Source organism: Schistosoma mansoni (assembly GCF_000237925.1).
Source record: "Schistosoma mansoni, WGS project CABG00000000 data, supercontig 0308, strain Puerto Rico, whole genome shotgun sequence".
Lineage (NCBI taxonomy): Eukaryota > Metazoa > Platyhelminthes > Trematoda > Strigeidida > Schistosomatidae > Schistosoma > Schistosoma mansoni.
Window position 1 is genome coordinate 57,416 of NW_017386164.1, and position 13,227 is coordinate 70,642.

The window sequence follows — 13,227 nt, forward strand, 5'->3', positions numbered from 1 at the left end:
ATTTGTAGTAGCAACAACCAAATGCTACAGTATGGTCAGATTCTACTAAGTTTACGAACCGCAAATTCTTCATAGGCTATAGTCAGGTACCTAAGATTGGAGGTCTTGTGGTTGATTTACAAGGCTGTCAACATAGTTACTTCAGTGGTATTATTGATATTATTTAGTTGTATCAAACCCGATATTTGAAACTCCAGACTTATAACATGTCTGAATAAGAAAATAGTCCTGGAAAATGCGACTAGAAGTATTTATTTTATCAGTCACTTTGGAATTTAATGGAGACATCTTGAAATCTATTTTATTGACAACCATATTCTGGAAATGGTTAGCCAATTCTCATCGAAACTTCAGTATTGTTTTTGATGGAGAACTAAGTTTCACAGTCACTAAAAACCTTTTTACATCTCAAAAGCCTGGTGGAATTTATTTGGTGTCTTAATCCACTAACAGACCAATCACATAATTCTTATGTTCAAAGTGAGAAACATTGAGCTTTAAACCTTCGTCCTTGTACATTGTCTGGAAGCTGATCAATAACGTCGGTGTATGGACAGGTAGATGGTCGTGCTAGGACTAGCGAACTCATGAATGCCGAATCCTACATGACTCTTAACAGTAGAGTTGGGATATTGGTACTTTTAAAACTTGTTTGGTCCCATGGGACTTCATTACATGAAAATCTGTCTTCAACATCATTGAGAAATATTACATTAGAAGTAGCACCAAACTAAAAAATTACTCATTGATTAATTACTCAACTAACTTTCATCTGACCCGATTGTTAGTGACTGCATTCTTTATCTCGTTGTACAACACTTATTTCGCCTGATCAAATCAATGGTTAAAACGTAGACGACAGCTATTTAAAAGGGCTTTTAGTCAAGTGTTAAGGAGACCTCGATGATTAGCATTGACAACAAGAGACTATGCTTTTGTATTAGCATCCGAAATAGAGAATAAATGCAAGTCCTTGTTGTTTATTTCCGCAACAATATTCGTTATCGACGGGTGACTGTGCTGTTTACTCGTAAATGAAGCTCATTATTTTCTCTGATGTAGTTGTAGCGCCACTTGAAGGACACAAGCGTTGAGAATAAATTCAAAGCTTTGAAAATAATTGCCTGTTAATTTCTGATCGCTTGCTCCTGCTTATTTTGAGTTTATCTTGCAGCGAATCAGTACCCGGAGGATTCTAAATAATCTACTGATGACCTCCAGTTAGCGATCACCCCACTTGGTTTGGTATCAAATCCCTTTGGCGTTGGTTATAATAGAAGATTGACCTACTGACTGTAGAATAACAAAACACCCTAACTAAGCAATCTCTAAAGCTGAAAATAAACTAAATTTGATTTTCATTGGGCGTTAAGTGGTAGATGAAGAACTTGAAGACCCAATAAATTCAGCGCGGATATATTACCAGAAATATATGTCTTGGCCATTCAGAAGAAGTAACTCTGTAACGCCTTTATCCTTATATTAAACACGTTATTCTTCCTCTAAGTCTGAGTTTGTTTTTCGAAGGCTCTCACAAAATAGTGTCTGTGACTTCCATACGGAGGGTCAGTGTGTACGATTATTTGACGTCGACGTGAGATCATATAAACCAGTCAATCACATAACGGGGAATAGAATACAGTACGTTAGGTCTACAAGTCCACCAAAAGCTTCACTACAGATATTATGCCCGAATCTCTCACAAAGACTGGGAAACGTCATGCTCCTACTTGAGTTTGTAGCTGTAAAAAATTCCCCAAAACCAATAGCTCATTAAGTGTTCCACATTGGATGCTGACCACATTGTTTTAAGTGGACTTGTTTAACTGAAGGCTTTCGGTCATGCATCCGTACCAGATCACGTTACGATCCAGCGTGGGACACAGCTTCTACGTTCGCTAGCCAGATTAGAGCAAACGGTTCTCGATATATTGATAACGTATCAAATATATCTTTCCTACCACTTCTCGTCCGACCTCTGATTTCAACTGGTTGGGGAACGCTTCGAACATAGAAGGAGTTACTGGTTTAGAGTTGTAAAGCTTCAAGACCAGTCGTATCTTCAAGTTCATTTAACCCTGTTATAAAACCGAACTGATAGTCCTTTCCCGGGTGAAGTCTGTAGCATCATCACAAATGTCAACAATCCTAGGGAGTCGCACATTAATAAAATAAAATCATTGGTATAAAAACAGTCATTCACGGAAGTTCACCACATGCAAAAGATTCCTGTGTTAATATTCAGAATCACTCAATAAAACTTCAAAAAAATTTTATAAGGATTAGTCGACTATTGGTCTCTTGATATCTGTGTCTGTTTGGCAGGAGAGCATTTTGATTGCAAAAACACATGACTTTCAGTCATCTTTCGAGAGACTTTGTGAAAATTCCGGTACTAAAGCTTCCGATAAAGAGTTGCGCAAACTAACGATTCTAACCGCGACATCGTTTGCGCAAACATTCTTATTAATTTGTCTCCGATTTATGCAAAATAAATATTCTCTTAAGTGTGGTTTGGTACTACTTGTAGGGCCAGTGAAATGTCACTGAACCCTAGACAAATCATCCGGCAGTTGGGTCACTGAATATCAAACAGGTCATCAATCCCTTTCAAGGTCAAGGACAATCAACGCGCATCAGTTAATCATACGCCATGGACTGGCACATGCAGCAGTGGTTCTGCTTTCGCTTGTATCTACTTTAACTAATATATTCCTGTAATAATGTCCGTTTTGTTGTACAGTCTTCAGAGCATCCATGGTCCCTTGATGCGTCGATGGGGCAGTCCACGTAAATGGTTCAAATGGTTGAGGACGGAATAGAAGAAGCTTTCGCTTAACGGGCTTCCGTGTCTAGTAGCAGTGGATCACCATTACCTCCAGGCAAAAACCTAGGTATATTAACGATTATGGAGAAAAAAAGAATTTGGTAAATCATTATAATATGTTATCCTTAGTCCTTAAGAATAGGTCAAGTTTCCTCCTAAAAGGCTCCTGGGAAGTCACTTGGACTAGCTCAGTAGAAGTTGTGTCTACAGTCCGTTCTGCTATATTGAGTCTCCAGTTTCTGGGTGTTACCCCTTGGGTTTGTATTGGGACTAGGCTTAAGTAGGTGTTTACGGAGATGGCCAGAAGCGGTAAGGATAATGTAAGCCACCAGGTCACCTCTAAGATGCCTATAATATAGTGGGTAAAGGTTAAGTGGTTGGAGGCGCTCTTCATAAGGTTTTAATTTGAGTCCCCGAACTGATTTCGTGGCTCGTCGTTAAATACGTTCCAGAGTGTCCTTATCCTTTTGGAGGGAGGGAGGAAATACTATGTTTCCGTACTCTAAATGGGGACGAATAAAACTGTTGAAGATTATGTGGAAAGCTCTACCGTCAAACTGGCCAAAAATGCGCTTCAATGTTACCAGTGTAAGGTTTGCTTGAAAGACGTTTTTGTCACAGTTGGCGTACGAATTCAAGTCGTTGGGTACCAACACTACCAAATCTTTATCGACTTGGGAAACTTCTAGAGGGGAGTTACCTAAGTTATAACTATAGTCTGCAACATGTCGCAGATGGACTACTTTGCACTTTGAAGTGTTGAAGGTAAGTCCGTTGTCGTCTGCCCAACTTTGAAGTCGGGTCAGATCCTCCTGAAGAACTAGTATATCATTATGATTACGTATCTCTCTCTCCAAAGTTTCACGTCATCAGCAAAAAGCAATAAGTCAGATGAAACTTGTTGAGGAAGATCGTTAGTATAAATCAAGAAGAGAAGAGTTCCTAGTATTGAGCCCTGGGGGACCCCACTAGGACATTCCATAGCCTGAGAGAGAGTGAAGTTAACCCTGACCTTAAAGTGTCGGTTTTCTAGATATGAAGTGGGCCAGTCAATCAAAGGGGGTTTCATACCCAATCGTCTAAGCTTCTTGATAAGACATACGTGGTTGACCCTATCAAAAGCTTTTGAGAAGTCCGGGTAGATGACTTCAACCTTCCCCTTGCGATCAAGGATGGTTGTACATCTATCCACCGCAGTCAGCAGGTTGGTCATACAAGAATGACCTTTTCTGAAACTATGCTGTTGAGGTGAGAAGAACTTTGAGGATGGTAAGTATTCTTGTATACCGTCGTATATTAGGGATTCCATAATTTTGGAAGGTATGGAGAGAAGGGCCACTGGTCGGTAGCTCGAGGGTTCACTGCGTCGACCTCCTTTGAAAATTGGTGTGATGTGAGCCAGCTTCCAAATTTCCGGTAGTTTGCCTCTGCTTAGCGAGTGTGCAAACATCACGCTAAGTGGTGTCGCCAGGATTGAAGCTGCTTCCCTCAATACAGCGGAATGAACCATATCCGGACCAGGAGAAGTGTCTTTTCTTAGGTGCTGCAGTTTACGGAGCACCAGGTCAACACTCAGGTCCACTTCGGAAAGTCCTGTACAGGTGCAGGTGAAGCTTTCGTCAGTATAGTTGGTGCTGGTCGCGAGGTGTGACTTCGAAGTTGGCTTGTTCGTTACACCGTTACCTTCTAACTCGAGTAGGCCTACAATCATTCGACATAGATCATCGACGTTGATGGTCTACATACTAAAGACAAAAGATCGAGTAATATTTAAGAGTATTTGAATTGTAGTACAAAGTAGTAGTCACAGCAATAACTCAATTTATTCAATAAGTATTAGATGAGTACAAACGAATGTACTGTATTTGCAATTCTAAATCAAACAGTCATCAATACAAGGGAATCATTGGTTCATTCAAATACCACATCCGCCACAGCTTAAATTGGAGTGTAAGTGTCTGTAATCGATTGTACGTCTTCTTATTAAGTTCATCTTACAACTATCCGACAGTGTATTGGATGTAGACTTTGTATTATCTAGAATGCACGCGTTAGTATTACGATTTACAACTGAAATTGAAACAGACTCACCTGATTCCTGGAATCGCATACAATCATCATGTCGGTTGTGTAGTGAAACCACTGATATTTCGATTTGCATCATAGATTTTCCAACACTATAATCCCCCACGAAATAATGTTGGGTCCTTACGTCCCAATGTTATAACCAATTTGACGCTCTCAATTTGCACTGTCTTATAACTCACGCTCCAATTATTATATGTGAGTATTTGGGGATAAACACTGACACGTAATTTGAGGCATTACATCATGTGAATTTCACTTGCATAAAAATTATGATACATATTCTTTTTGTTGTTCATATTAGAATACACAGATAAATATGCATTGATATGTGTAATTAACACATTTAATTCATCTAGGCTTGATTCACCTGCGAACCAATCAAACGGAAAACATACATCTGCCTCATACTCATTAAGATAATCTTGGACTTGATTTGGGCTCTCTGCCTGTGCAAACTTCATATCTGAGCAAACTGGTTCTCTGAATGCTTCGGGAAAACTTGCTATTCCCCCTGATCCATCATACCACTGACTAGGAATTCTACTCAACATACGTTGTTCGTGAGAATACCTAACACTGATACAATAACATTAGAAGTATGACTAGAATCACACTTATTCGAAACATATTTGTCACATTCATTAGGAATACCACCAGGGATAAATTCATTGTGAGGACCACTGACATATGATATGACACTGGGATTTTATTTTTCTGAAATATTTTCCTTAAATTTATTAAAAGTTTCATTAGAGAATAATGGATCATTGGAAAAATCAGCATCCACCGAAATTATATCAAGTTTTCGATCATGATCCGATTCACTCAACATATTTCACTCAGATTTGCAAGAAATTCCATCGCAAATATGTGAATTATTATGACAAACCACATCTGGTACAATAACACGGGAAATATGATAAGTTGGTTGATTAGAAACTTTTGTCTATTTAAGGAAAACCATAGGTTTTTAGGGCCAGTTAGACTTTACTCAACCCCAGCGAAGCCGTCCAATAAGCTGAATCACTTCCACGTCGAACAACAGATCACTGATAGTTACGCTTTTTCTAACATTGTCAAAGTCAAGAGTGGCTGCTGCACATCAATTAAAACCATGCGTGAACCGATTCATGTCCCAGTGGTCGCACTCTGTTCCTTCCAACCCACACTTACTAAAACATTTCTTTAATAACATCATGTTTGTTTTACATGATCATCAAAGTGACCACAGTTCCCGAATACCTTGAGAGGGCAATCCACGCCAGGTTCTAACCTCTAGGCCATTCTAAACTCAAGTAGACCGCAACCAAACACACAAATCAGCTACAACTGTGGTCTCAAGGTTTATATTTCATGATCCAATAGTGAGAAAACCATTCCGTGAACCAGGAACCATGGAGTTATTTAGAAGATAGTTGCGGAGAGACTCATTTACAGCTCTTCTTTTCAACGACACAACTGTTAAGAGCAAGGAAGTCGTTCTGAGATTGGAGCTCTACGAATTGCTACTTTTTTTTATAGTATTGTACTGCCACACCTCCCTCCAGTTAGGAAGGGCGAAGTATTATTTATGTAACTAACAAGATGGAACAGAAGCATATCTGCATATTTCCTTGGGACTATAGCATTCGTTCCTCATAATCTAGCAGATATACTAGTATTCAAGCTCATCAAAACCCCTTCGATTTCGCGGAGGGACATCTTCATGATGCCAGCGTCACAATTTTAAGCGACTGAGCAGGAGTCAGTCGTCGGAAGTATTATTATCGGAAAGTAAATGGGTCGGGATTTATAAGCTAGCAATTTAGTGACCCTATTATAGGGGCTGTGTATTATCTTATGGCTGACTAGTCTTCTATATTGCTCTCAATGTGTCATTTGTCTCAATCTACACGCTTATACCTGATGACTTCGCCGGTGAAGATATTCGCCCATACGACGATCTGAATTTTTGGAATATCATGGTGTCGGTCGATGGACTGGTGAAAGGTGTCCTTTAGAATATTCCATCATTTCTAAAAATTGGTGCAGTTGTCTTCGTCCAATCATGATATTTGTCTGAGGTCTACCATAACAGCGAAGTAATCAACAATGTGAGAGCTTTGTATGATTTTCATAAACCTGATAAATCAGTATCGGAAAGATAGAGTGAGAAGATGGAGTGATCGTTTTGTTCAAGGTACTTCAAAACTAATGATTCTGTGACTTACAATGTATGGTCGGTGAAAGTTAATGGCCGAAAGAACATCCTCCATATTAGCAGTGCAAGTGAACGTTATACGAAGGAGTTTTAAAAGATATGAGTGTTTGGTACCCTTCCTCCGAGTAAGTCATGATCGTTGATCGTTCAATTTTGGGAAGTTCGAGCTTCCGTTGTAATCTCTCGAAATATCCTGTCGTTTTTGTCCTGCGAACTGAGAAAAAAGGCAAAGAGGTGTAGCACAAATAGTTCCCAAAAATAAGTCTTCTAAGTTGATTATGACCTCATTAGTTTCACTTGACACAACCCAGCTAAAGGTGTCCGGTCACGCATCCGGACCACATCACGATTGAGTATGTCGTGCTCCTCATCGCCCACAACTATAAGCCAGACTAGATCAATTGCTTCTCAACACATCGACAACCTTAAATACATATCTTGAGAACTGATTTATACCTCAATTCTGATTTGACTGGGCCGGCATCCTTCTATTATAAGAGTTTTACAAACAAAATAGTTGTCAAATCTTAAGTATATACGGCATCTCATAGTTACCAAGGAATCATTACAAAATTTGGCCGGTATTCCAGAATTTTAGGTACGTTGAGGTTGTTTTTATCTTTATTTTAGATATGAACTAAGGTCCAGATTCCAGTACTTGCTGTTGATTTGTAAGACAATCTTAAGGACAGGTTCTAGAGCAGGTGCATCAAACGATTTTTTTTAAAGACCTGGTATATTGAGCATTTTCGACGGTGGCCAATTCTTTTTAGCTTTGTTGACTTGAGTAACCTAACAAAAGTTTATGCTATAGTAATGCAACATTCACTGATCGTACAGGTGATAGAAACAACATTCATCGATAATTATATATCGATAATAGTTATTCTGTCAGTCAAATGTGAGTATTAATTGAATTCTCCCGTGTATGTTCATCCATAAGAAATTGAATAGTCGTGATACAAGCGGGCTAACGGGTGCATTTCAAAAATGGTGGCAAGTTTCGGCGATTTAGGAAAGTCGGCCCGTGATATTTTTGACAAGAACTTCAGCTTCGGGTTTCTTAACTTTGAGTTCAAAACCAAAACTGAAAATGATATCTCTGTTACATGTGGTGGCAAACATGATACAAATGCTGGAAGAGTTTCCGGTTTCTTAGAGTCGAAGTTAAAAGCTGCCCCAGGGGTCCATTTAAAGACAAAAGTTGATTCTAAATGGCTAATGACAAGTGAAATAGAAGTTGACAAGAAACTGCATGAAGACTTATCGCATAATGTGTTAGTTACAATGGAGCCTGATTCAGGGTATGTTGACAAGTCCTCAAACCTAATCATTCAGAGCTAAGTCATTGCTGCTAAAAAATAAGTTAAAGCATGAATATTTCAATGCCAATCTGGATATGAGTTTTAAATCAAAATATCCCCTGATCACCGGGTCGCTCGTATTGCCGTATGTTTTCATTCTTACATTATTCTCCTTAGTATCCCCCATTATCCTGCTTTTCGTATTGGCGCACAAGCCGTGGTTGACAGTGAAAAATCAGAAATTAGCAAACATATTTATGCAATCAACTTCAAGCAGTCCGATGTGCAAGTGCATGCTACACTCACTGGGCATTCCGATGTTGACTTGAGTGTCTTTCAAAAGTTCAAAGACATGAAACTAGGTTTCCGTGTTGGTTGGCGACCAGACACTCGTGAAACGTCATTTGGTGCCGCTCTTCGTTATAAAACCTCTCCTACTGGAAAAGTCAAAGTAAAGATAGACCAAAATTGCGTAGTTGGACTGGCTTACAAGCTTAAATTAAACTCAGGTATAATTTATATGAAACCATTTGTCTCTGACCTTGGTATTCAACGTTTATAATTATTTTCTTTTTAGGTAGATCAGTATCTACACACGTTATGTTGCATTGTGCTTCTGTCAAAGACATCAGTAGCTAGTCTAGTACACTGGCACATACTAAAGAATTATCTTGTCTAGTTCTCTAGGAAAACTTCACAGAGCAAGGGCAGCCTCCATGTGCATGAAGATTTCAGCTTCTGCATTCCCGTCATATGAGTCAATAAAACTAGTAACTAATTATGGCAAGAAATCTTGGTAGTACTTTCAGATAGGATATTCTGATATCAAAAAGCGATGTAATTAAACAAATTTAGTGTTTACTTCCAAAACCCCTTCACCTGTAATTGTCAATTACGAGTTCCCGGTATAAAAAGTAATGAGTAATTTAATAGCCTACTTATCAACACTAAACTGTGTATGGTTGCATAAATTACACTTAGTTTCTAATTACATGTATCTTCCTTCCACTTACATCATGTATTAAAGATGATTGCTGAACCCTCATCTTTACTGGGATTTGAGTTATCGCAGCTAGATAAAACAGCACATCTTATTCCTTAACAGATACGAGTATAAGTGTCGCTTAGGTTAAGTTTTACTTAGATGGCATAATTGGCCTACCAAGGTGTGCACTATAGATTGTGCTTATTCATAATAGACGACATAAAGTAATATAATATGGTCAAGTCTTAACCTGCACTAACAAGCACCGTCACCTTCCTCAAGTTGACTGACAGAATAAACATGTCAACAAGTAGTGCTATATTGTTGCCTAACGTTAAAATGAACCTGGTATCTTCAGAAAAGAAATAAAACGGCATTAGATTTAGTCTATTTAATAATGAGTAGTCATTTGTCAGTGAAAGTTAAGGTTATTTAACGACGACATTGGTCATGTAGTGTAAATCAGTTGAGTAATTAGTCCCGAGTTCAGACAGCTTCAGTCAAAACAGTCATTTTCTGGAATTGTAACCCAACTCCAGACAGTCAAAATATGCACCGCGATATATTATCTTGACGCTTATTAGTAATCTTTAATATTTGAATTAAACCAACTAAAACCTCAGAACGATTGGATTGTGAATTAACATGATTATCAAGTCCTTTAGTCCACTAGCCAACGAAAATTGAGGTCTTTGTTTTTATTCACGCAAAATCAACTTCATCGATCCAGTAAAATAACCTTTTCACTTTTCGAATTTTAGAGACTATTATCATTCTATGTCCAACGCTTCTAGGGTTGTTTTTTCTTGTATTTGTGCCGATAACTCATTTCATGCACTTTATTTAGCTTCACTAGATTCTTTGGTTCAGTGAATCAACACAGATCTGTCAGCCAAGTACCAGTTTGATCATTGTCACGCTTAATTGGATCCGGGTACTAATAGACATGGTAAATCAACTCATCCACCAGGTAGTTAGGTATGAGCCACACTAAATGTGAAGACATGACACTACCCGGTTTCCCAAATCGAAGTAGGTGGATGAGGTTTTGAACCTAGAAGTCGGTCCCTGAACCATCATTGTACAGCTCTGCACAAGTCGTTATTGAGTCACGTTTCTAATCCTATAAAATGGCACACTAATTCTAACATGCCTTTTACAGTGACACAAAGACCAGATTTCTTTGTTTACCACTAGTCCCTGCTCCTTGTTTATTCAACATGTGCATCACATAACATTTAGCTATTATCGATCGTCACCAATTCACTGTAATCAGTACGTTTAATAACGTCTCTCCTTGTTACTTTAGTTGTAATATCTAGATTTCACTGTAACCCGCATCATTTGTTCTTAACCTACTGCTTTGTTGTAAGCTAAAGAATATAGCCTACAAAGTTCACCTTGATCCCTTTCATTTAACGTTGTTGACATTGCGTATTTAAATTCATTTTCGCTATCTAATCTTTCATAGTACTAGGTATTCAGCCAATTGGTAACAATTTAAACTCGATTCTTTTTCACTTCCAGATGCATGTTTGGCATTGTGCACTCAATTTGATGGAAAGAACTTGGAGAATGGAGGTCAAAAGTACGGTATCATGTTCAAGTTTGGATCGTAACATGGACATAGTTCTCTAATACTAGGTTTAATTGTCCTTAGACCGGTGCTTGCACCCCTGTTAGATTTTAACACTGGTTTAATTATACTTGTAAATTGATTGACTTGTTTCTGTTCCGAAATGCATGATTACATTCATTCTGTTCTACATACAACCTGCACTACCAAACGACACAAAATGTAACGACTTCCTCGTTTTATGTTGTCGTCTGGATCCTTTATTGCGCTACGCTGTCTTTCTCACCTAACTTAATACGTTAATTGCTAACGTTCTCAGATGTATGGTTTCCCTAAAATCTGCCAAGTTGTCCTTCGCGTTAAGCTACACATAGTCGAAAGTAATTTTAAATGTACTGTGTCTTGATAATATCTCCGTATTTCAGCTTCCCCGATGCAGAAAATCTTTAATCTAGGTTCACCAAATATTTGTTACTTTATTACATACAACTAAATCATTTAAGATGCATAAGCGTAAAGGGCGATGACCTTAGCTTTTGTCAATTTCTATTTAGATTTGGAACTAGACACAATATTGTGCCCTTATAAAACTTAAAAACGTGACTAGGCTCTTGTAGGACTGTAATCTTTCATTTCTTGGTAGCTAATGTTATGTTCATTGCTTAGCCTTGATTTGTCTGTTCTTAACGTGTCGTAAACCTCCTCAAGTAAGAGGTGAATAAAGGTAATTACAAACAAGGTTGGTTTTAATTGCCATTAAGGCAGGCTTGAATATGCTAAATCAAAAAGGATGAGAGATTATGTAGTCTAAAGAGTGAGGAATGTAGTGGAATAACGTAACAGTGGAAGTAATCTGTCCATCTTTGGGCTGTGCTTAGTTAATATTCCTTCAGTGTCAGATATCATATTACGAAAGTTTATCTAGCATTCACAGGTAGTGATGCACTGGCTGCTTTAATTTATACTAACTCATGTTTATTTGTGTCACAATGATGAGTCATTTAGTTCCAAAACATTATATAAGTCTTTCTGATGGCAATCTCAAAAACGGTTCTCTTCGAGAAATCCATGTTAAGGTGAGCTTTGGTGAAGTCACTAATGCCAACTTCTACCAATATAGGATTTGAATCGACAACTTCATCTCTGTGCTAATTTGGTATGGCAACTCGAACTGATGTGCGTATGTACGAAGTACTACGTTGTGACTGACTGACTTCTCCGAAGTCCCATTATCTTACGAAACAGCTGTCCACTTCTTGACCCAGTCATCTAACGAGTTACTCTATGATGTTAAACTAAAAACTCCATAACCCCATCTACTGAGAAGTAATTTATATGCCAAATAATCTAATCAGATGTATTTTCAAAAACGTTTTGTCGATAATGTATTTTTGGTTTACAGGAAACTTTGAAACCATATAACGTTAAATAATCGTCTGATTTGAGATTGAAGTGCACATCCATAGCCCTACCAAGAAATCAAATCCTTTATGTCTTACAGTTAACATATTAACTTTGTATCATCAAATGGCCAAACAGTGATCCGTATTTTCGTAGGAATTGGCTAAATTTAAGGTTTTCCAGTACTCCGGCTTTCACTGTTTCTCCTGTTGATGTCAATCCATGATAAAGACTATCCATACTCTAATTAAGTCATTTTGGTTTTTTGACAAGTGTTGAAGTTTCACATGTATTGTGATAAGCTATCATATGATTGATCTACATAATTTCATACGTTATTAGAATGGCACAAAGTTTGTCATCACCTTTCTAACAATGCACTCCTCTGAAAGAATTCAATTAACATATACCAACTAAATGGAGTGGGGTTAGCCTCAATCTAGCTGTTAGTGAATAAAGAGCATCGAAATTAACTCACTCACTCCTACTTAAGCTATCACGGAAACCAACGATGATATGGATTGAGTTGTTTAGTTAGTTGGTTTGCTTGTGTGTATTCCTTACTATTTGGATACATATACTAATATGTATACCGACATCAACTTATTTTCTAGTTCATACAGTCTAAAAACCCTATTACATCTATAGTGATATTTCGTTTCATGTTAGCTAATATGACTTTGACCATAACCTAAGGCTCCATATAACTTCTGGTGTATGATAAAACTAATCGACGTCCGTATACACGACATCGCATGCTACAGTTTGGAGATATTTCATATTAAATGATAAGCATTCATATTAGAAACGGAACATGATTGGACAATGGTTTGATGCGCAATCGAA

At 38.0% G+C, this 13,227-nt stretch overlaps 1 protein-coding gene across 2 annotated transcripts; it reads left to right on the forward strand.

Annotated features, from left to right (window-relative positions):
- Positions 1–8,075: 8,075 nt before the first annotated feature.
- Positions 8,076–11,125, forward strand: Smp_091240.1 (voltage-dependent anion-selective channel,putative; the record flags this gene model as incomplete). Of its 2 annotated transcripts, XM_018790388.1 has the most annotated exons (4): positions 8,076–8,419; positions 8,454–8,564; positions 8,597–8,928; positions 10,932–11,125. In XM_018790388.1, the coding sequence occupies 4 exons, from the start codon at positions 8,106–8,108 to the stop codon at positions 11,021–11,023; spliced, it is 849 nt and encodes a 282-aa protein (XP_018647421.1). In that variant the 3' UTR covers positions 11,024–11,125. The 2 variants fall into 2 exon arrangements, with proteins under 2 accessions (XP_018647421.1, XP_018647420.1); XM_018790399.1 differs by lacking the exon at positions 10,932–11,125 and having other exon boundaries at positions 8,106–8,419; positions 8,597–8,989.
- Positions 11,126–13,227: the final 2,102 nt, after the last annotated feature.